This window comes from Microtus pennsylvanicus, chromosome 11 (genome assembly GCF_037038515.1).
Source record: "Microtus pennsylvanicus isolate mMicPen1 chromosome 11, mMicPen1.hap1, whole genome shotgun sequence".
Taxonomy (NCBI): Eukaryota; Metazoa; Chordata; class Mammalia; order Rodentia; family Cricetidae; genus Microtus; species Microtus pennsylvanicus.
The window spans coordinates 45,994,486-46,017,514 of NC_134589.1; the positions used below are offsets into that span (position 1 = coordinate 45,994,486).

At 49.9% G+C, this 23,029-nt stretch overlaps 2 protein-coding genes across 7 annotated transcripts in view; one reads left to right on the top strand and one right to left on the bottom strand.

The window, feature by feature from the left end:
* The first annotated feature begins 241 nt into the window (after window positions 1-241).
* Window positions 242-10,518, top strand: Serpinf1 (serpin family F member 1). The gene is made up of 8 exons (XM_075991661.1): window positions 242-324; window positions 3,591-3,678; window positions 4,600-4,798; window positions 5,373-5,528; window positions 6,008-6,211; window positions 7,118-7,260; window positions 9,533-9,743; window positions 10,143-10,518. Exons 2-8 carry the CDS (start codon window positions 3,598-3,600, stop codon window positions 10,400-10,402), a joined length of 1,254 nt encoding a protein of 417 aa, XP_075847776.1. The 5' UTR covers window positions 242-324; window positions 3,591-3,597; the 3' UTR covers window positions 10,403-10,518.
* Window positions 10,519-16,202: 5,684 nt separating this feature from the next.
* Smyd4 (SET and MYND domain containing 4) overlaps window positions 16,203-23,029 on the bottom strand; it is a 54,926-nt gene continuing 48,099 nt past the window's right edge. For 3 of the 6 annotated variants that reach the window (XM_075991672.1, XM_075991674.1, XM_075991675.1), the window contains 6 exons: window positions 22,811-22,993; window positions 22,415-22,578; window positions 19,390-19,522; window positions 18,466-18,582; window positions 18,199-18,322; window positions 16,203-16,933 (listed from right to left, as the gene is read on the bottom strand). In XM_075991672.1, coding sequence (XP_075847787.1) covers window positions 16,783-16,933; window positions 18,199-18,322; window positions 18,466-18,582; window positions 19,390-19,522; window positions 22,415-22,578; window positions 22,811-22,993 — 872 coding nt within the window. In that variant the 3' untranslated portion in view covers window positions 16,203-16,782. Of the gene's footprint in view, window positions 16,934-18,198; window positions 18,323-18,465; window positions 18,586-19,389; window positions 19,523-22,414; window positions 22,579-22,810; window positions 22,994-23,029 lie in introns of all 6 variants that reach the window. The other 3 variants (XM_075991671.1, XM_075991673.1, XR_012912340.1) reach the window with 2 other exon arrangements.

Sequence of the window (23,029 nt, forward strand, 5' to 3'; positions counted from 1 at the left end):
TGTGAAGTTAGCCATCATGTGGCTAGTCCCACTGAGGAGAGAAGAAGGCCCAAGGGAGATGTGGTGGGCAGGAGGGTACTGTGAAATGCGTGGTCTTGGGGACAGATGAGGAAGGGCAGCAGTGGGTTAAAGTTAACGCCAGACAATGATGCAATCACAGAGTTCAAATTGAGTCAGGTCACTTTAAGAAAGGAGTAGCTGTAATCTGAAGCCTGCTGGACGCTGGGTTGGGAGGCAGCTATTCACTCCACAGCTTGCTAGAGCCCCCTCAGGGTACAGGCTGAGAGGGACCTCCGCTGAGAGAGGAGCTGCAGCAGACCACAGGTAAGGCAGCTCCTGGTCTAGCCTGGAGATGACAGATGGGAGAGGACCCCTGGCTTGAGGGACTGGGAGGGGCAGGCATACCCCAAAGACCAGAAAAGAGGGGTGCAGGTAAGGATACAGCAGCCTCTGCAGTTTAGGGACCAATGTGAATAGATGAGAGGGAAGAGGGAATTGGGGGACGGAGGGCCGGACGCTATTATCCCCTATGTTATCCCACTGCAACAAAAGGAGAGGCTAGATGGGGTTTTGAATGGAGTTGGGAAACAATGTGGTGGTGGTGGGCAGTGGGAAGTGGGGGAGCCAAGCTCTGGGTTTGGTCTGAACAGTATCCCAAAGGGGCTATCATCCTACAGGCAGGGTTCTCCCCAGACTTGCTTCCTCCAACAGTGAGCAAGGAAAATGGTCATCCTGCAGCCCAGCTTGGCTCCACTCACTCATATTGCTGCTTTGCACAGTCAAGTGGTGCTGACCTCCCCCCACCCAGCAAGGAGCAGCTGAGTCCTGCTGGCATGGGATGCCTGCTAGGTCCACTGTCCAGCCCCCACCCATTCTCCGTTACCAAGCCTCTTGCAAACAATAAGTACCATTTAGCCGAGCTGGTGTGTGGGGTCTGACTGTCCTGCTGCAGCCTTACTTCCCGAGGAAGCCACAGCAGAGAGTAGTCTGGGTCAAAGAAAAGAGACAGGTTTTCCAAGTGCCAGCCACTGTCTGGACCTTAGCCTCCCATCAGTTCAGCTCCCAGGCTGAGGGGGATGGGTGACGGCCCAGGAGTTCTGGTCCCAGGGCTGGCTTTTCTGGGGTGTTGGGAGGTGCAGCTATGGGTGTTTCAGGTTCCAAGATTTCAGAAAACAAAACAAAACTGCTCCGGAGGTGAATGGTGTAGCCATGAGCCAGCCAGACTGGACCCCTGGAAACAGTCCTTGGGCCAGTGGAGAGGGAGGTGTCCTCCCCTGCACTGTCCACATGTCCACTGCCGTGTGGCTCGAAGGCTGCTTGGTTCTGGGAGGAGGCGGCAGTGGAGGAGGAGCAACATGTTTGTCTCCCGGCTGGGTTTAATCTGAAACACATGTACTGGCTCCCATTTGTCGTCCCAGCTCAGATTCGAGACCACAACAGCTCAGTTTCTGTGCCTCTTGATTTGGGGCAGACCTCAGAGGGGGAATCTTGACCCTTTCCTATGTCCTCCCCCACCTGTAGCCCAGGAGTCTGGCTTGGACACTGCCCTTTGGACAGAATCATTGTCCTGGTGCCCCTGGCTAGCCAACAGCTGCCTACCCAGCCCAGTTATGGCTCCCAGAGCCTTGCATGTGTCCTATGGAGCCACTGCTGTGGTCCCTCACTTTCTGCCCCTCCTGCCACTTCCTTAATTCCTGTGACTTCGGGTGGAGAATTCAGACAGCCTACTAACACCTGTTCCTGCTTATGGCTCTTGGGCCAGCATTGGACCTGTGTCTCCCCACGCCTACCAGGTTCCCCACCTCAGCTTCAGTTCTCGGTCTACCCATGTGGTAACAATGACCTGTCACTTAGACCTGGAGGAAATCCAGGAGGTCCCATCTGCAAGTGTATCTCACTTATTTCCTAGATTAGGATGCCAAGGGTGACCATCGCCTCCCTTCTCTTGGTCACTACCCACCCAGAGGGACCAGAGCTTTCTGTGCATCTCTGATAAATCAGTCTGTTGGGGTTCAGCAGAGGAAGGCTGCTGCCTGTGATGGGTGGGGCTGGGTGGGGCGGGCTCCAGTCTGTATCACTTTCTCTGTTGTGCCAAAGGGTTTTCTCCCTACGAAGCTGGGAGGCAGTACCTGGGTGAGAACACAGGGGTCCCTAGAATTCCCACTGGAGATCTGTCATAGATGAGGGGTTAGAAAGAGGGAGGCTGGTTCCTGCTGGTGGTGCTGCCAGAAGCAGAGTAAACTCAGAGAGCCTTTCTCTTGTTGGGCTCTGGTCGTCTAGTGGATTATTTGACTTAACTTGAAGGACCTCAGCCAACAGGTACAGCCTGCACTCCTAACATTTCAGATCCAGTTTGTTCTGGGAAGTCAGAAAAGTTGGTGATGTGTGTGTGGTGGGGGTGGGCAAGTGTATGTGACAGGATAACGGTGGAAATGAGGGGGCACTTCTGGGGGTGCGTGCTGTAGGATGGGTGGAGGGCACGCCAGGACAGACTGACTGTGGTCTTTTCTGACTCCAGGATGTTTTTCTGTGGACCTTGTCCCCCACCCTAGACCTGACTTCAGGGGAGCACAGGAATGATTCGTGAGGACCCACATCCCAGATTTCAATTTTGCCTTGTAGTCCAAGTGCCAGGCCAGAGTCTGGGCAGGGCAGCAGGCAGGCAGTCAGCAGACAGCAGACAGCAGGCAGCAGGCAGCAGGCAGGCAGGCAGCAGACAGGCAGGCAGCAGGCATTCAGGCAGCAGGCATGAAGGCAGCAGGCATGCAGGCAGGCAGATAGGTAGGCTCTGGGGTTAAGAGCAGTTATAATGCTAGTGGGTGGGGGAAGTAGTGGGTCATCAGAAGAGATGCCAGTGGGAGGAACAGCTGAGATCTTCCCAACCTCTGGCTCTGATAAGGGCTGCTAAGATATTGTCTAGCAGATGTGATTGTGACCTGTGACCTCAGTACTTGGGAAGCAGAGGTAGGAGGATCACACATTCAAGGCCACCCTAAATATAGCAAAACTGTCTCAAAAAAGAATGGGGGGGAGGTTATATAATTTAAGCTTCATAACAGTAGATAAGGACTACAATGCCAGGAGGGATTTATTCTTTGGATAGCTATGAAGTCAGGGTTAGAGCCCAGGCAGTCTACACCCTCTTAGCTAAGTAAGGAATTGCTCTTGAGATGGAAGAATGGGGCCAAGTCAGGCAGGTGGCACACACCTGGAATTTCAGCACTCAGGAGGCAGATGGAAGAGAGTAGCTGCAAGTTCAAGGCTAGCCTGGGCTACATAGGCAATATCCCATCTTTAAAAAAAAGTGGGGGGTGAGGGGCAAATACACAGGACAGAGTGTCTTTATCCTAGGTTTTTGGCCAGAAAACTTTTGGTGGATAGCAGGGCTAGACCAGATGGTCTGTGAGTCTCTGAAGACCTGGGTTCTGCTCCCATCCCGAGACAGGCTCCAAATCCTACCAAATGAGATGGCTGTATGCCCCCATGGGATAGCCTTGGTGCGTGTCTGTTCTAGACGAGTTTCTTGGAGCCAGAAGAGCCCTCAGCAGGTCCTCCTTACTTTGGCGCTTGCCCTCTTTTTTCTCCTGTAGTTTCAGGATGCAGGCCCTGGTGCTACTCCTCTGGACTGGAGCCCTGCTCGGGTATGGCAGCAGCCAGAATGTCGCCAGCAGCTCTGAGGTCAGTAGGGTGGGCAGGTGTGGGCAGCAGCTGTTCTAGCCCCTCCTCGGCTGGCAGCAGAGGAGCCAGCACAGGACGACAGCGTTGGGTGCAGGGCAGGTTCTGGCCTTTATTCCTCTAGCAGCAAGACAAGTATTTGCCTTACCTTTCCAGGTGTAGAGAAGCCTCTGCTGTATGGAGGAAGTAGGTGTAGGGTCCTGTCACACAAGGGACAAGGCAGTTGGATATATTAGCCATGGCCCTGGGCACTGTGGGTTCTGAGTTTGGGTTAGGGCTTGTCAGGACAGACAGGGAGAATGTCACAGCAGAACCTAGGTGGACTCAGAAGAGTCCAAAATGGTGAGCAGAGAAGAGTGTGGTATGTGGCCTGAGGACAGGTTTCTTTGGTGGTGGTGGTGGGGAGGTCTCCTGCAGAGAGACAGAGAGACATAGAGACAGTGTTTGTAGGCTAGAAGTCAACCCAGAGTTGACCCCATTCCTCGTGCTGTCCGCCTTGGTTTCTGAAACAGGACCCCTCACTGGCCTGGAACACACTGACTAGTCCAGGCTCAAGGGCCAGTGAGCCGCACAGACCTGCCCATTTCGCCTTCCCCAGTGCTGAGATTACAAGCGTGCACCACCACGCCCAGCCTTTTTTGCGTGCCTTCTGGGGATTGAATCCAGGTCCTCATGCTGTCGGGCCAGTACTTTACTGAGCTAGCTCCCCAGCCCGACCAGTTTTATTTTAAAGTAGGCCAGGCTTCCTGCTCTCAGGTCACAGGTCAAGCCTGGCGAGCCATGGTGTTGCCTCTCTCCAGCATAGAGGAGAGCACACACTCATTCCAACTTAGACTAATGGCCCCCAGGGACCAGAGGACAACCCCAAGCCGGAGGAGATGCCATTCACTGTGCCTTCCCACTGGTCCTTGTGTTCTGACCCAGGGCTCTCCAGCCCCTGACAGCACAGGGGAGCCAGTGGAGGAGGAGGACCCCTTCTTCAAGGTCCCTGTAAACAAGCTGGCAGCAGCCGTTTCCAACTTCGGCTATGACCTGTACCGCCTGAGATCCAGCGCCAGCCCAACTGCCAACGTTCTGCTGTCTCCACTCAGCGTGGCCACAGCTCTGTCTGCTCTTTCTCTGGGTGAGTGTCAGCAGAAGGGGGCTGCAGGTGGACCTGAATTTCCCCACCCTGAGCCTCCATGCCTAGGCTGCCAGGGGAGCAAAGGGGAAGGTGGGGGCTGCAGTCCTGGCTACACACACACAGACACACACACACACAGACACACACACACAGACACACACACACACAGACACACACACACACAGACACACACACACTTCCTACCACTTTAGGAAAGTGACACTCTCCTTGGTTCCGTAAGTGAACCCCTATTGTGTTAGTCATTTACCCAGGATCTAGGGGTACAGCTGCCAGGAGCAGGCTGGGGTTCCTGCTCAGAATGGGTATAGGTAATGATGGACTTCAGGGACTCCATCCCAGCCGTCTCTCTGTAGGTCTGATGGCCTTGGCCTAGTTTAGAGACTCTTCCTAGCAATGCAGTCCTAGTTTCCCTGAAGCTTTTTGTCCACCTACAATGTCTGCAACATTGGCCTCCTCGGGTTCTCAGAAGACAAAAGATCAGGTATAGAATCCCCCTGTCCGCTGTGGGTCCCCTGGGCAGCTGTGAAGCCCGCCATCCTCTTCTCCTTGGCAGGAGCTGAACAGCGAACAGAGTCTGTCATACACCGGGCTCTTTACTACGACTTGATCAGCAACCCCGACATTCACGACACCTACAAAGAACTCCTTGCCTCCGTGACTGCCCCTGAGAAGAGCCTCAAGAGTGCTTCCAGAATTGTGTTTGAGAGGAGTCAGTAGCCCACCCCACCCCACCCCTTAAAGTCTCTGTCGTCCAAACTGGCCCCGTGACTTATAGGGCTGCCACTGCTCTCCAAGTGCAGACACGCGCTATCATGCCTGGCACGAGGTTGCTTTTCTGGCCCCGAGTCGCCTGTATGCTCCATGCTGGGCTTCTGTCTAAACAACAGACTGTGTGTGCTCAGGCCAGGCCTGGCAGTGGTGGGCAGGAAGGGGCCTGTGAGACCACAGAGGATCGGAAAGAGGAAATGGGCTGTGGGAGACAGCAGGAGGGTCTGGGGAGGGCAGTAACATGAAGGGGATTGCAATGGGTAGAATCCATTGTTCCCTGTCCAGGGTCTGGGCAAGCCAGCAGATGCCCCACCAAGTCAGGAGAAGATGCTGGGCAGGAAGTTGGGGTCTGGCATGCTTTCAAAGTGAGGGCGCTGGCTCTACTCTCATATACTAATCTTTGATCTGCTCCCTCTCAAGAACTTCGAGTAAAATCCAGCTTTGTTGCACCTCTGGAGAAGTCTTACGGGACCAGGCCCAGAATCCTCACTGGCAACCCTCGAATAGACCTCCAAGAGATTAACAACTGGGTGCAGGCCCAGATGAAAGGGAAAATCGCTCGCTCCACAAGGGAAATGCCCAGTGCCATCAGCATCCTCCTCCTCGGCGTGGCTTACTTCAAGGGTGAGGGCTTCTCTACTTCTCTTTGGCCAAGGGAGGGCAGTGTGAGTGCGTGTGTGTGTCTGTGTGTGGTGAACACAACGACGCAGGTGCAAGGCCAGAGGAGGATATGAAAGCCACGTGTGCTTGCCTTTCTGCTTGGCATTTACCACGTGTCTCTGAACTAGGTGGCAGGTGAAATGGCTGAGTGGGGCTGGCCACAGATCTCTGGCTCCGAATCAGACCAGGTTGAATTGCAGCTGTGCCCTGTGAGCACAGAGCCCTAAGTTTCTCCTGAGGCGCCTGTCTCCTCAGCTTTCCTGTGACAATTACACAGCGACTTCATACTCTGTACAATATATGCGGTATTGTTCTCACAGTGACCCTGTCCTCCTGAGACCCCACCTGTGCTCAGGAAGCTGCTTCCAGTGACCTGTCAACACTCCTGGAGGCAGCAGTAATGCATCAGGAGGCCCTTCCACAGGCCTCACAAGAGGTCTGCTTTTTTCAGAAAAGGGCTTGTGGCAGAAACGGTTTGGCTAATTTCCCTCTTAAGACATGACCATCTTTCCGAGTAGCAGCAAGAGTGGACGCCTAACCTAGAGGGAGGCCCCGGGGCTCCCTGCTCCAAGTACACAGGGGCTAGGAGAGCAGGTACAACCCAGCATATGAAAGGCCACCTTAGACAAAAGGAGCTCAGTGATCCAAGCACAGTGACAACATCCACTTATTTCCACCCGAGTTTCCTTAGGGAAGATAGCCAGCATCTGCGGTCCATGGACCTGCGGTCAACCCCACACATGCTGGGACCCAGCAGCTCCTGTGTCCATGCTACTGACAGTTCAGGGTCCTTTGGCCGATGGAGACCCAGCCTGGTCCCCTGGCCTTTCCGGTGACAGTGGCTCAGAAGCTCCATATGTTTCCTTCCAGGGCAGTGGGTAACAAAGTTTGACTCGAGAAAGACGACCCTCCAGGATTTTCACTTGGATGAGGACAGGACTGTGAAAGTCCCCATGATGTCAGAACCCAAGGCCATCTTACGATACGGCTTGGATTCTGATCTCAACTGCAAGGTCTGTAGGGATGGGGGGCGGAGGGGGCAGAGAGGGGCAGGGTGGTATGGAGTGGATGCCACTGACATCGGCCAAGCATCTTAATTTTATTGTGTACCTTTTGCCAAGTTAGTAATGTTCCTTGGCCTTTCCTTTTCCTCCTCTTCCTCTTTTTTCTCGGTTTTCAAGACAGAGCTTCTCTGTGTGTCCCTGGCTGTCCTGGAACTGCCTCTATAGGTGAGGCTGGCCTCGAACTCAGATCCACCTGGTTCTGCCTCCTGAGTGCTGGTATTAAAGGTGTGCACCACCACTGTCTGGTGTCTTTCCTTTTCTTGAAGTGGAGTGAGAAGTAGTTATCAGAACTTACTCTCCAAGAATTTGTTATAAGAATCAAGGTCATAAAAAACAGGTTTTCAAGACCTGGCACCCAGAGCTGGGGATGGTGACAGACACCTGTAATGCCAGCAGTCAGGAGGCTGAGGTAGGGCGATCAAGAGCCCAGTCTGTACTTTGAGACCATCTCAAAAACAGAAATGGGGACTGGAGAGATGGCTCAGCCGTTAAGAACACTGACTGCTCTTCCAGAGGTCCTGAGTTCAATTCCCAGCAACCACATGGTGGCTCACAACCATCTGTAATGAGATCTGGTGCCCTCTTCTGGCCTACAGGCAGGATACTGTATAAATAAATAAATAAATCTTAAAGAAAAAACAAAAAAGAGAAATGGGCTTGAACAATGGCTCAGTGGTTAAGGGCATTGGCTGCTCTCTCTGAGGAGCCAGGTCCTATTCCCCAGCATCTACATGGCAGCTCATGATTGTCTGTAAGTCCAGTTCCAGGGGATCCAGCACCCTCTTCTGGCCTCTGCAGATATCAGACATGTGTGTGGTGCACAGGCAACCACTCATGCACATTCAAACAAAGAAACAAAGGCTAGGCACTCACTGGGGAGTACCAGTGGTAAAGTCCTGCCTCGGACGAGCAAAGCACTGGGTTTAATCCTTAGTACAGCCAGAAACAAAACAAAGAAAGAAAAAGACTTGGCACTCAGGTGTTGATTATTTCTTTCCTTTTTTCTTTTTGAAAGGGAGCCTCGTGTAACTCAGGCTGGCCTCAAACTTACTAGCTGAGGATGACCTTGAACTCCTGATCTTCCTGTCTCTTCCTCCAAAAGGCTGGCATTGTAGGCGTGTGCCACCACCCTGGTTAATGTGGCGCTGGGGATCAACCCACAACTTCACGAAGGTTGGCATGTGCTCTCCTACTGCGCCGCGCCCAACCCAAAGCTGCCTTTTCCTGACAGTGCCTCTTCTTAGAATTAAGAGCCAGATTCCGACAGCTTGTCACAAATGTCACACACTGACATTCTAAAGCTCTCAGTGTCCCTGACTATATCAGTTCTATATCAGTAGTTACTAACCCCTTCTAGACTATGGTTTCTTTGGAAATCTGACAAAAGTGCCTGAAACAGTGGGCTGTGGTGGCACACTTTAATCCAGCACCCAGGAGGCAGGAGTAGGTGGATCTCTGTGAGTTCGAGGCCAGTCTGGTCTATATAAAAAGTTCCAGAGCAGCATAATAGAGAGACTTGTCTCAAAAAAAAAAAGCCTGATACAGTCCAGAGACATGGCATTTCCGTAATATGGTTGCACGGGTTCTGGGAAGCCCTGACAGTGAAAGTTCCATGGCCTTACTTAGGTCAAAGGATCTGTTTTAGTGTTCATTTCTAGTCCAGGGCTCTGGGAGTGCTGGCAGGGAGACTCTGGAGGACATTCAACTCCAGCTCCTGAGAACTAGGTCCTGCTTAGTGTTAGCGGCATCCAGAAGAGGGCAACTGAGGAACAGCAGGCTGGCCTCTGGGCACACTTGTGGCGCATTTTCTTGATTAATGACGGATGCTGGAGGGCCCAGTCCACCATGGGCTGTGCCACTCCTGAACACGTGGTTCTGGCTGGTCTAAACAGGCAGGCTAACGTGCCATGGAGGAGTAAGCCAGAAAGCAACGTTCCACTATGGTCTTTGCGTCAGTCAGTTCCTGCCCTGAGTTCCCTTGGTGATGAGTGTGACCTCAGAGTTCTAAGATGAAATAAGCCCTTTCCTTGCCAAGTTGCTTTTGGTTACATTTTATCACAGCAAGCCGAGGAGAAAACTGCCTACCCCTGAAGGACTGGCAGGCCAGCAAAGGCCAGCTGTTGCCAGGCTGGGGCTGGGGCTGGGGCCCGTGCCAGGAGAGGGAACAGCTCCTGGTTATGGGGTTTGGCCCAGAACCAGCTCACCTGCTCTCTGTTGTTAGATTGCCCAGCTGCCTTTGACCGGAAGCATGAGCATCATCTTCTTCCTGCCCCTGACGGTGACCCAGAACTTGACCATGATAGAGGAGAGCCTCACTTCTGAGTTCATCCATGACATAGATCGAGAACTGAAGACGATCCAAGCCGTGCTGACTGTCCCCAAGCTGAAGCTGAGCTACGAAGGGGAAGTCACCAAGTCTCTGCAGGAGATGAGTATGTCTACAGGACTACTGCCGTGGGGGCTGGAACTGGGCTTCCACCCTGCTGACAGAACTTCGTAGGGTGACCCTGCGCACTCGCTACACTCTGAGGGAGGGGACACAGAACCCCTTTCCTATCAGACTTAGTCCTTGGTCCCCTGAGCATGTCTCAGGCCAGGCCTGTTTCCCTTGCTGGCTCTGCTCTCAGGTAGGGCACTGAGCCTGTGGTGGCTCAGAGCACCTCACACATCACAGGGCAAAGCAGGGCTCTACTCCTAGCTTGCTTTCTTGAGATTCAGCTTACACAAGCCAGGATTGTGTGTGTGTGTGTGTGTGTGTGTGTGTGCGCGCGCGCACGCGCGCGCGAGGTGGACAAAGAAGGCTTTAATGAAATCTCTCTCAATCTCTACAGAACTACAGTCCTTGTTTGACTCACCTGACTTCAGCAAGATCACAGGCAAACCTGTCAAGCTCACCCAAGTGGAACACAGGGCTGCTTTTGAGTGGAATGAGGAGGGGGCAGACAGCAGCCCCAACCCAGACCTCCAGCCTGTCCGCCTCACCTTCCCGTTAGACTATCACCTTAACCAGCCTTTCATCTTTGTCCTGAGAGACACAGACACAGGGGCCCTGCTCTTCATAGGCAAAATTCTGGACCCTAGGAGCACTTAGTGCTTCTACTCAGCGTGCTCAAGGAGAAAACCCTAGCGGGATCGCCGATTATACATTCCAGGAAGGCTGCCCTACAGCTTCAATGTATCCTTCGCAATAAAAGAGCTTTTCCTTAATTTCTGCTACTTTCTTCCTTCTGTTTGAAGCTATATTTAGTATGGAGGAAAACCAGTCGTTATGAATTTACATACTCATAACTGGCTCTGCTCAAGGCCTGCAGAAACTCACCCGTTCCTGTTCTGGGGATGCTGGTGAATGAGGAGGACTCACACCCGCCTCGCAGGAGGGCACCCCATCCCCACAACTACTGAAGCTTGCTGTGGTGCTGCTCAGCTTTCTCTCACCCTAACACAGGCCTGGGGAAATCCACAGCTGTTTTAGAGGCCCCAGCCCGTGACTGGGCCCTTTTGCTTTGGGGCCTGTGATGAAGCAGCATTGCAGCTTGTTTTATGACCTGGAAGCAAACAGAAAAGAGGCCAGAGATCCCCTTGGTCACCCACCTCCCATTAGGCACCCCCCCCCCCGCTTTTTTTGAGACACGGTTTCTCTTTGTAATAGTTCTGGCTGTCCTGGAACTCACTCTGTAGACCATGCTGGCCTTTAAGTCACAGAGATCCATCTGCCTCTGTATCTGCAGTGTTAGGATTAAAGGCATAGGCCACCACATCTGTCTTAGGTCTACCTCCCTTTTTTCTCTCTCTCTTCAAGACAGGGTTTCTCTGTAGCTTTGGGGCCTGTCCCGGAACTAGCTCTTGTAGACCAGGCTGGCCTCGAACTCACAGAGATCTGCCTGTTAGGCCCAAGCTCTTAACAATTCTACTGTCTTCCAGTAGTGCCACACTGGGACCATTCTTTTACCACATGGGACCTTGGGGGACTCACAACCTAAATGGCAACATATGCTCCTAAAGAACCCAACTAGGGGGACTGGAGAGATGGCTCAGTGGTTAAGAGCATTGACTGCTCTTCTAGAGGACCCATGTTCAATTCCCAGCACCCACATGGCAGCTCACAACTGTCTGTAATTCTAAGATCTGACACCCTCACACAGACATACATGCGGGCAAAACACCAATGCACATAAAATAAAAAATAAAAAAAAATTAACCAGCCTAGTCTACAAGAGCTAGTTCCAGGACAGGCCCCAAAGCTATAGAGAAGGGGCTGGAGAGATGGTTCAGAGGTTAAGAGCATTGCCTGCTCTTCCAAAGGTCCTGAGTTCAATTCCCAGCAACCACATGGTGGCTCACAACCATCTGTGATGGGGTCTGGTGCCCTCTTCTGGCCTGTAGGGATACATACACACAGACAGAATATTGTATACATAATAAATATTTTTTAAAAAGCTATAGAGAAACCCTGTCTCGAAAAACAAAACAAAATAATGTAATTAAAAAAAAAATCCCAATTAGGTTTACTTGTATATTTACCCGTGTTTATGTAGGTATGTGTTTGAGGATGGAGTAGGTGCCAGAGATCAGTCTTGGGGGTCATTTCTTAGGAGGTGAAAATATATATTATCAAGGGTCTGGAGAACTGGCTCAGGGATTAAGACCTTTTGCAGAGGACCCAGGGTTTGGTTCCCAGCACCTATGTGGTGGCTCACAACCCTGTATAACTCCACCCAGGGAACCTGGTGCCTTCTTCTGGCCTCCATAGGCACTGTATGTATGTAGCGTACAGACATGCATGCGGACAAAATAGCCACACAAACATTTAAAAATGATTATTTGTATGCATGCATGGTGTGTGTGTGTGTGTGTCACGGCACACATGTGGCGATCAGGAGACAGTTCTGTGGAGTGATTTCTCCTTCCACCTCGATGTGGCTTCTGAGGACTGAACTGGAGTTGCCAAGCTTGTAAGGCAAGTGTCTTTTCCTGCTGAGATATCTTGTTATTTCGTGCTACCCTGTTTTTGACTAGTCTCTCACCAGCCTGAAACATACTAAGTAGACGAGGCTGGTGGTGGACCAGTAAGCCCCTGGAATCCATTTGTCTCCATCTCACCAATGTTGGATTGCAAGCTTGTGTTGCCACAACTTGCTTCTCTTCATATGGTTTCTAGGGGTTGACCTTATGTTCTTGTGCCTAGAGGACAAGCTAACTTTTACCAATTGGGCCTATTTATTTATTATTTGGTTTTTTGAGACAGGTTTTCTCTGTATAGCCCTGGTTGTACTGTAACTCACTCTGTAGACCAGGCTGGCCTTGAACTCACAGCAATCTGTCTACCTCTCCTGGGATTAAAGGTATGTGCCACCACTGCCCAGGGCCCATATAGTTTTTGAGTCAGGGTCTCACTATGTATTCCTGGCTGGCCTGGAACTTGCTGTGTAGACAAGGCTGGCTTCAAATTCAGAAAATTCTTTTTTTTTTTTTTGAGACAGGGTTTCTCTGTAGCTTTGGAGCCTGTCCTGGAACTAGCTTTTGTAGACCAGGCTGGCCTCGAACTCACAGAGATCCACCTGCCTCTGCCTCCCAAGTGCTGGGATTAAAGGTGAGTGCACCACCACTGCCTGGCAAGATCATGAATTCTTTATTTATTTATTTATTTATTATACAATATTCTGTCTGTGTGCATGTCTGCAGGCCAGAAGAGGGCACCAGACCTCTTTACAGATGGTTGTGAGCCACCATGTGGTTGCCGGGAATTGAACTCAGGACATTTGGAAGAGCAGGCAATGCTCTTAACCACTGAGCCATCTCTCCAGCCCAAGACCATGAATTCTTAAAGACGTGCACCACCACACCAACAGGGCCCCTATCTTCGACATGACCTTGAACTCCTTCCTGAAACTCCACTTCCCAAGTGCCTGGACTGTAGGCATGTGCCACAATGCCTTTTGTGGTTTTAGTTATGTATTTACTAATTACTATTTTGTTTTTTTTCAAGACAGTCTTTCTCTGTGTAACCTTGGCTGTCCTGGAACTAACTCTGTAGACCAGGCTGGCCTTGAACTCAGAGATCCACCTGTCTCTGCCTCCAGAATGCTGGGATTAAAGGTGTGTGCCACCACCACCAGGCTCGTGTGGTTTTATTTTTGAAAAAAAGATTTATATTTATTTTTAGTTACATGTATATGTATGCCTGTGTGTAGATATGTGCACATGAGTGTAAGTGTTTGCAGAAGTCAGAAGCATTGGACCCCCTTGGAACTGTGGTTACTGGTGGTTTTGAGTTCCTTGTCACTAGAAATTGGAATTAGAATAGCTTGCCACAAGGTTAGGAATTGAGTTTGGGTTCCCTGCAAGACCAGCATATGCTTAACTGCTGAGCCACTGCTCCAGTCCTCTTATTTATTTACAGGCAGAGCCTCACTATGCAGCCCTGGCTGGTCTGGAACTCATGTAGATTAGGCGACTCTGGAACTCAGAGATCTGCCTGTGCCTGCTTCCTGAATGTTGGGATTAAAACTCTGTGCCACCATGTCAAGTTTAAATGCATAGTTTCATTTTATTTCTCTTTTTATTACTTTGAAAGATTTATTTTTAATTTCATGTGTGTGTGAATGTGTGTATGTCTGTGTAATTGAGTTCGGGTGCCCATGTGACTGTGAGCCACTAGTGTGGGTGCTGGGACTTGAGCTGAGGTGCTCTGGAAGAGCATGTGCTCTTAACTGCTGAAACACCTCTTTAGCTTCTTTATTTTTATTAGTTTTGTTTTGTTTTCTGAGACAGGGTTTTTCCATGCAGTTCTGGCTGTCCTGGAATGTGCCAGGCTGGTCTAGAACTCAGAGATTCACCTGACTCTGCCTTTTGAATGCTGGACTAAAGTCGTCTACCACCATACCTGACTCAGTCATTTTATTATTATTATTATTATTTTGATTTTCTGAGACAAGGTTTCTCTATGTAACAGTCCTGGCTGTCCTGGAACTTGCCCTGTAGACCAGGCTGACCTCAAACTCACAGAGATCTGCCTGGCTCTGCCTCTCTGAGTGCTGGGATTAATGGTGTGTACCACCACCACCACCCAGCATTATTTTGAGTCAAGGTCTTTTGCAGTCCAGACTGCCATTTAAATCTTGACATGTTGTCTCAGTCTCCTGAGTGTTGAGATTATAGGTGTGTTGCTACCATGGTCAGCCATGCTAGATTTTAATGCAAGCATAGGTATTCTCAACCTAAGGTCATAAGAGACAATAAGAGATTTTTTATTTTATTTTATGTGTATGAGTGTTTTGCCTGCATTTACAGCTGTGTACCATGTGCATGCAGTTCCTATAGAGGCCAGAAGAGGGCAACAGATCCCTGAAGCTGGAATTACAGATGGCTGTTAGCTGCCACGTGCCTGGCAATCAAACTCAGGAATCCCAGAACAGCAGCATACACCTTTAACCACTGAGCCATCTCTCCAGCCCCGAGAGACATGCTTTATAACTTCAGGAAATAATTCTTTTTCTACAAAGCATTTTAAAAAAGCCTCCGTGTATATATAATAAGGCCTAATATGTAAAACTCTAAACACATCCTTTGAGAGAAGCTACTTTACAAAGTGTATATGCTCTTAGGAACAAAACATACAGTATGTGCTTGGATTGGAATAACAATAGAGTGGTCTGTAGGACTAAATTCTTTCCTTGAAACCCCCCCTCAAAAAAAACCCAAACTCTTACAGGTCACCTCTTTCAGACTAAGTTGATAGACAGCAGAAGAATCAAATTCTGCCCACTTTTCATTCTATAAATGTTTGGATTCCAACTATCTTCTATCACCCAGCTTCCTGAAAAGTTGTTCTCAGGCTTCTTCAGGGCTATTTATTTACGGATTGTAATGCCATGGCAACTAACAGCCACTTCTTGGGCATAGTCAGGCTGGGCAAGTCCTCAAAAGCAGTGTGAATGGACTTGGTCGGTTTTTTTGAGACAGACTCCTCTGCCCTATCTGTCCTGCAGCTAGCTCTGTAGACCAGGCTGGCTTCGAAGTCACAGAGATCTACTTGCCTCTGCCTACCAAGTGCAAGAATTAAAGGCGTGCACCATTACCAGCCTGGCTTGGACTTGGTGTTCTTTCCCACTAACTCATCCGACTGGTCAGCGGTAATAACGTAATAAGGATCAGCTAGAAAATCAGACGCTGGGAGTCCGAACCACCACACATCCTTGGGGGAAGGGGCAGCTGTCCTTCCCTTCTGTCTCAGCTTGAAACCATAAGCAGCAATGTCTACAACCTCAGCACTTGTGGGGGTGGGGGAGGGGCACATTTGGGGATGCAACCACAAGCCTCACACCCTACCAGTGAACTACCCTTAGCTTCTTGTTCAGTGGATTCTTGATTCTCTTCTTTGTACCCATTATTTTTAAACCTAGCACATGGAAGGCTGAGGTAGGGGATGTTTGAGGCAAAACTGTCTTACCGAGTGAGATTCTGTCTTCAGATAAACAACCCGAGTAGTCTACTTCCAGGTTGGCTAATGAATGACGCAGAAAGGAGGCATAGTGTTATAAAGTCACTCCTTCAAACCTGGCTTTTATTAGTACCTGGACAGTGAGTCTACCATGAAGTTCAATGAAAGTCAGTGAATAAAATTAAAAAACTGTGGGGCTGTAGAGATGGCTCAGAGGTTAAGAGCACTGGCTGTTCTTCCAGAGGGCCCAGGTAATTTCCCAGAATCCACATGGTGGCTCACACCTGTCTGTAACTCCAATTCCAGGGCTTCTGACAGCCTCACACAGACATACATGCAAGTAAAACACCAATGAGCATTAAAACAAATAAACAAATAAATAAATAAAAGAATTAGAAAACTAGTAGGAAGCAAATAGAGTTGCCATCCCCAGGAAGAAACTGCCCAACAGTGAGACAGTCCCGTGTTTATTTCTTCATTCACAAATTACACACCAGCAGTTTCAATGAAACATTTAAGAAAGCGGGATATTGTGACTGTAATCGTGTGTCTCTTGACGTAAAGGAGCCACATGAATTTCTTGCTATATATTGTTCTTCAATTATAATATAAGATTAAGAGTTGAAGTTCCCACTGGAGTGGTATACAGCACTTCATTACTACCAGAAACCACAGGAATGTTCCAGAGAAACAGACTCTCATCCTTTGGTGAGATGAAATCAAGCCAAAACCCTAGGCTAGCATCAGCTGCCTGCAGATCAGCTGCGGCCCTTTAAAGCACTTAGCTTCCACAGGCACGGGTAAGTCTTTTCTGGGGATGGGGATTTCTATCCGAGGGCAGTTAGTTCCTGCAAGCAGCAGCCATCAGGACAGTGCCTCTTAACTATTATGTGCCCTAAGTGCTCCCTGCCATCAAGACACAGCGCAGGACAGCTGGGTAGGGACTGTCCTTTCTGATGTCAGCTCTAAACCAACACAGCCTCTTTAACTCATCTGCCGGAGCTCCCTTCCTGCGGACTAGAATGCACACTCTACACCGAGGGCCCCACGGGGATCGACAAGTCCAGTAAACAGGATTTCATCTCCCGGAGCTCCTGGACCTCAGGGCTCTCAGGGCCACAGTGCACCAACAGGATCTTTTCCGCTTTCCGTATGGCACTCAGAGCTTCAGGCACTGCCAACCTGAACCAAGGGAGGAAAGCTGGTCAGGTTACTGTCTCCTTTCTGGACAGAAGACAAAGATAAAGTTCATTCCCTCCTCTAGGGTCTTATGGAGGCAACAAAGGTCAAAGTTCACCACGCCCTCCAGGATCTTACCATCTAAAAGGGTATAAAAGAAACTTTTACAAGCACATTGAAAAGCAGAGTTTGAGAAAAGCGTGAGTGTGTGTGTGTGTGTGTGTGTTTGTGTGTGTGTGTGTGTGTGAGAGAGAGAGAGGCAGGCTCCAGGATCCTGAGAAAAATGGGCACACTTAAAAACCTTAATCAACATTTATGGAAGCTTTATACAGAGGTGAGAGAGAGGTGTTCATTTTAGGGTGCCCATGTATCACCTGATGACTTCATGTTGTTCATTCTCTCTGAGCACATATGCTGTTTCCATGTCGGTATCAGGTCTGAGCTTCAGACCCTTTCCTTTAGCAACGTACACTACTGAATTTAATCAAGGCTGGAGGTAGGCTGGCCACACAGAAACACAACTGGGGACATACTTCACTTCAGGGGATCTCAGGGGCAAAATTGGGTGAAGGACCAGCTCATCAACTCTGCTCTTGTCTTTTGTGTGTGTGTTTTTGTGTGTGTGTGAGCATGCATGTGTGTGCAGTGCCAAGAATGGCACCCAGGGCCTTGTGTATGCTAGGCAAGTGTGCTACCAACATTCCTTTGGCTTCCTTTTTTAACCTTTAAAGCAAAGCAGGGCTTCTCAACCCTGAGGTAACTGTCTTGGGTGCTGCAGCGTGGAGCTGCCTGTGCAGGGTCAGCCTCTCCCCACCGGACGCTGGCAGTGTCCTCCTTCAGTTCTCAAGGATTACAGTTGTCTCCAGACACTGGCCAGGGCATCCGCAGGCAGAGTTCCTTCTGCTTCAAAACAACTGCTTTAAAAGGAAGAGGATGCAAAGCAGGGGAAAGGCAGAGCCCTGGAGCTGAGAGTGCTGGAAGGAGCAGCCAAGGGAGGTGTGAGTGGGCCCAGAGGAATGCTGGAGGGCGGGTGGGGCTGCCTGGAAGCCCTCCCTGGGAAACTCAGTTCAGACCTGAGAGCTTTTTGCACAGCTCTCAGGAGGAAATTCAAAGCTTAAAGTGAAGCAGAGGGCAAAGATTTGTCCTAAAGAGGAAATAGAAGGGTTTCAACATGCTTAAAAGCACCGCAGAAGTCATCCACAGAAGTGCCTAGTAAAACACAGAACAGTACGTGCCCTGGCCAAGGGCTAGGAAGAGGAAAGACCTACCCGTTGAATAGGACTTGGGCCAGCTTGAAGAGTTCATGGCCGATTTCAACACTGGATGGCCCATGGCGAGCTTCAACCACACGGACACTCTTCTGTATGTGGGCAGCAGACTTCCACCAGTCTCCTGGGAGAACAGTCTCATTCCAGAAAGAACCGCCATCCACCCAAGGCTCTCAGGGTGAGGGAAACAGAAAGGAAGGGAGAGCCAAACAGACAAGGCAAGGGCCACAGCTGAACACCAGGCAGGGAAGGAAGACCACAGCATACCTAAGGCAGCATGCGCCTGCGCCAGCCCATCTTCAATCTCCCCCACCATGGTGTGCTCTGCGGACAAGAAGCTCTCGGCAGCCTCCCGGCACCCCAACAACTGCTGGACAGCTTGCTCTACTGAGTCAAAGGAAAAGCACCTCACAACAGACAGATCCAGACACGAGAGCCCGGGCTGCAATTCTCCATTGGCTGGGCCAGTGTGGAAATGCCCCCTGTTTCCCTCAGTCAACAGTCCAGCATTCCAGAGAGCTGTTGTCTCTTATGTTTTCTTTTTCAGTAGAAAAGTGCTAGATGAGCCCCCCATTTACCCTGGGCTCCTAACACCCGTTTTCCAGCACAGCCAACTCCACAGCCCACCTGTAGTGCTTACTTCCCTTGACTCTAGGCTAAAGGTCAACTTCACAATGTAAGTTCAAACAGGTGAAACAGAGCCCTACCATGTCAGAGTCTAATAGTAAGTTTCACAAAGCCCTTTCTTTCCTTGCTCCCTCTCTCAGTGCTGGGGCTAGCTATGTAAGCTCTGCCCCCGAGCTATAGCACCAGCCCAGAGCAGGATCCACTGCTTCTGAGGGCAGAACAAACTTCCCAAGCGGTCAGTCGTCAGGTTCAGAGTTAGGATAAATGACATGGGACTTCTGGAGACACACAAAGCTCATGGAAGTCGGAAAGTCTTTCTGGTGCTCGAGCTACTAGATAGAACTATCAGACACAGAAGACACAGCTTAAACCACCCAGTACTCTTTCAAGGACGCCAGACGGCTGTAGGGTTTGGTCTCACTGGCCTATATAGCCACCTTGTGGCTGGTGCCGGGATAATGAAATTCCAGTCCTCAAAATCATTTACTGAGGACTCTGAGAGCAAGGTGATAGCAGAATAAACCAAAGGGGCGGGGCTGGAGAGCCAGCAGGAGCCAGTCTCACCTAGTTTCCCATTTCTGAGAAGCTTCTGGGCCTCACACACCTGCTGCTGAAGGTCCTGGAGGCGGGAGGCCAGGTGGGCCCTGCTGACAGATTCTCTGCAAGATTCGTTGCTGCAGCTCAGCACATCGTTTCCCTGTGGAAACCCAGTTCTATCGTTATTCCTATGTCACGACAGTTGTCAGCACTGCATGTCGCATGGACTTGAGCTACAGGGTCTCTGACCTGATGGGGAAAAGAGACTCCTGCAATAACACATTGCCAACAAGGCCTGAGTGAATTTGGTCCAGCAGCAATTCTAGTGAAAGCAGGAGCTGATCCCACTCCGAGGTTTAATTTTTGGACAGAAACGACCCACCTTGCCGGGTGGTTGTGGCGCATGCCTTTAATCCCAGCACTTGGGAGGCAGAGGCAGGCGGATCTCTGTGAGTTCGAGACCAGCCTGGTCTACAAGAGCTAGTTCCAGGACAGGCTCCAAAACCACAGAGAAACCCTGTCTCGAAAAACCAAAAAAAAAAAAAAAAGAAAAAAAAAAAGAAAAAGAAACGATCCACCTCGGCAGTCCCTCTTCTCTTTTTGGGAAAAGGCCTTTAGATGATGGACATAAGTATATTGGGTGTTTAAAAAAGCCATAAGAAGGGGGCTGGAGAGATGGCTCAGTGGTTAAGAGCATTGCCTGCTCTTCCAAAGGCCCTGAGTTCAATTCCCAGCAACCACATGGTGGCTCACAACCATCTGTAATGATGTCTGGTGCCCTCTTCTGGCCTGCAGACATACACACAATATTGTATACATAATAAATAAATAAATATTTTTTAAAAAAAAGCCATAAGAAAACCAATATAGAAGGCTGGACATGGTGGCACTATTACTGTAATAGTGGCACTTGGGACTAGAGATAGAAGATGACAAGTTTGAGGCCAGCCCGGACTATGTCATGAATTCATGAGTTCTAGACCACCCTTGCAAGGGGAAGGAGGAGAGGAAGAAGCAGTAGAAAGAAGAGAGATATGGCTCAGAGGATAGAAACATTTATTGGAAGAGCTGGAGAGATGGTTCAGCAGCTAAGGGCACTGGCTGTTCTTCCAGAGGAGCTGGATTCAATTCTCAACACCCACATGGCAGCTAACAAATGTCTGTAACTCTATTTCCAGGGAATCTGACACCTTCACAGAGACATGCATGCAGGTAAAACACCAATGCACATAAAACAAAAATAATTTTTAGAAAGAATCTATTGGATTCAAGTCCTCAACCAATCATTTACTGAGGAAGAAAGTCAGATGCAGTTCTGCAGGCCTGTAAAAATCTCAGTACTTGGGAAGTTGGAGCAGGTGGATCTCAAGTTTGAGGTCTTCCTGGGCTTTGAAGTGAATTCTAGGCTAGTTGGGTGTGGTGGTTTGAAAGAAAATGGCCCCCAAAGGAAGTGGTTAGGAGCTTCCTAACCAAAGCAAGTGACTTTGTTGGAGGAAGTGTGTCACCAGGGGGCAGACTTTGAAGTCTCTTTTCTCAAACTTTACTTAGTGTGACAGTCAACTTCCTGTTGCCTCTGAGTCAAGTCATAGGGCTCTTAGCTCCAGCACATCTGCCTGCAGGCCACCATGCTCCCCACCACGATGACCTCTGAAAACTAGGCAAGTCATCCCAATTAAATGTTTTCTAAGAGCTGCCAAGGTCATGGTGTCTCTTCACATCAATAGTAACCCCAAGACATTGGGGATACACAATGAAACCCCGTCTCAAAAGAGCAAGAGTGAGGGAGAGTTATTCTAAAGGGTGCTAGGGCCCAGCATGGTGGTGCACAGTTTTAATCCCAGCACTTGGGAGGCAGATGGATCTCTATAAATTCTAGGCCAGCCAAGGCTACACAGTGAGATTCTGCCTAAAAAACAAACAGAAGAAAAATTGTGGGCTGGAGAGATGGCTCAGAGGTTGAGAGCACTGGCTGCTCTTCCAGAGGTCCTGAGTTCAATTCCCAGCACCCACATGGTGGCTCACAACTGTCTATGATGAGATCTGGTGCTCCCTTCTGGTGTGTATAGCCCTAGCACCCTTTGTATGCAGGCTGAATGCTGTATACATAATAAATAAATCTTTTTTAAAAAGTGCTAGGTAAGGCTTCATATTTAACCCTTGGGTTTACAATTGTAGCTTCTCAATACAATTAATTCCATTTACAGTATTCCTAACAAGAAGGCCATTCTCTGGAAGTAGAGATATTTTTTATCTGGGCATAAATGTTGAAGACTCCAATGTCTATGCCATTATCTGGCACTAGCCACCCAATTTCTCTAACGATCTGCCCTATTCTCCCAAGGTCAATGCCGTTGGCTGAGGGGTTCAGATGTGGTTCCTTCCTCTGGGTCAAACGGCTGAAGGAAAACTATCTGGGTCTGATTTGTCCCACAGTTTCTGCATTGATAATACACAATAAGACTTCCACTCAGACTGATTTTGGACTGGGACATGTTTTCATCTTATTGGGCTGGGTGGACAAGGAGGCTGAGGTGGTGGCAACCATCTTGTCACCATGGGAGAGAGTATGTCTAATGAGGCCAGCAGAGGGAACAGGGTTAGGAAGACTGAAAATCTGGGTGTTGGCGATGTTACCTGAGCCCGTAGATTAAGCTGTACCGGAAACAGTGCTCTGGAATGTTATTTTATTAGATGGGGTCTCACTTGAGATTGGCCTCAGACTTGAGATTCTTTTGCCTCAGTCTTCTGGGTGCTGGGGTTACAGGCATGAGCCAAGTACCAGGTCTGACACAGAACTTTTAATGATTTATTTGAGCAAGTAAATTTCTAGTTTTTTTTTTTCTCCCCTAGGGTCAAAGTTAAGCCTTTGTGTCATTTGTAAGGAAAGCGTTACTAAGTCCAACCTGACCCTGTGTGTTCGCCGGGTCGGGCAGCATGTTTGGACGACTTCCTAAAATGAAGTGATACCAGTGCTCTCTAGAAACCCCCGGTCGTTTGCCCTCGTGACTCCTTCGGGCTGGAGCGCTTATCCCTGGGAACAGCAGAGGTTTACCTGCATGAGTGCGCTGCATGCGTTGCAGCAGAAGGCTTCCCACCTGGGCTCTACAGCCACTCTGAGTGTCTCAGTGTGACAGGCTGGACAGCTACAGTCAAAGAAGTACTGTGACCTCAGCTTCTGCTGCCTCTCAGCAACACCCATGCGGCTCTGATGTGGCCCTGGAGAGAGATCACCCACAGTTACCACTCACACCCAGAGAGTCAAAGCCTACTCAACAGAGGGCTGGGATATTCCTCATATGATGGAAGTCAGGAAGCTGGGCTGGGGTTCTGGCTCAGACCACCACATTGGGGAGTGGAGGCACCAGCCCTGGGCCTGCTCACTCCTGTCCACCTATCCTTTTCAGGTGGGGCAGGGCAGGGCGGTGGAAAGAAAGGAAGGCTGGCTCACCATAGCAGTGCACAATCTCTTGTCCCTTTCTGATGTGCTGTGCTGCCCGGATGGTGGCGACAGTGCCAGTGAAGGACACACTCGTGTTGGGGCTGCAGGAGTGGTTCAGGAGGCTGACGACAGGAAAGATGCCTGTGGCAAGGCGGACCTGCCTGCTGTTGGTCACGATGCTCTCTTCAGACCCTGACAACGCACAAGAAGAAGGAAATATGCATCAGG

Excerpts from the sequence above, each read along its gene's own strand:
- Serpinf1 (XM_075991661.1), top strand. The coding sequence starts at position 3,598 with ATGCAGGCCCTGGTGCTACTCCTCTGGACTGGAGCCCTGCTCGGGTAT. Across the intron at positions 3,679-4,599 it reads ATGTCGCCAGCAGCTCTGAG|GGCTCTCCAGCCCCTGACAG; the intron begins GTCAGTAGGGTG and ends GTTCTGACCCAG. Across the intron at positions 4,799-5,372 it reads TCTGTCTGCTCTTTCTCTGG|GAGCTGAACAGCGAACAGAG; the intron begins GTGAGTGTCAGC and ends TCTCCTTGGCAG.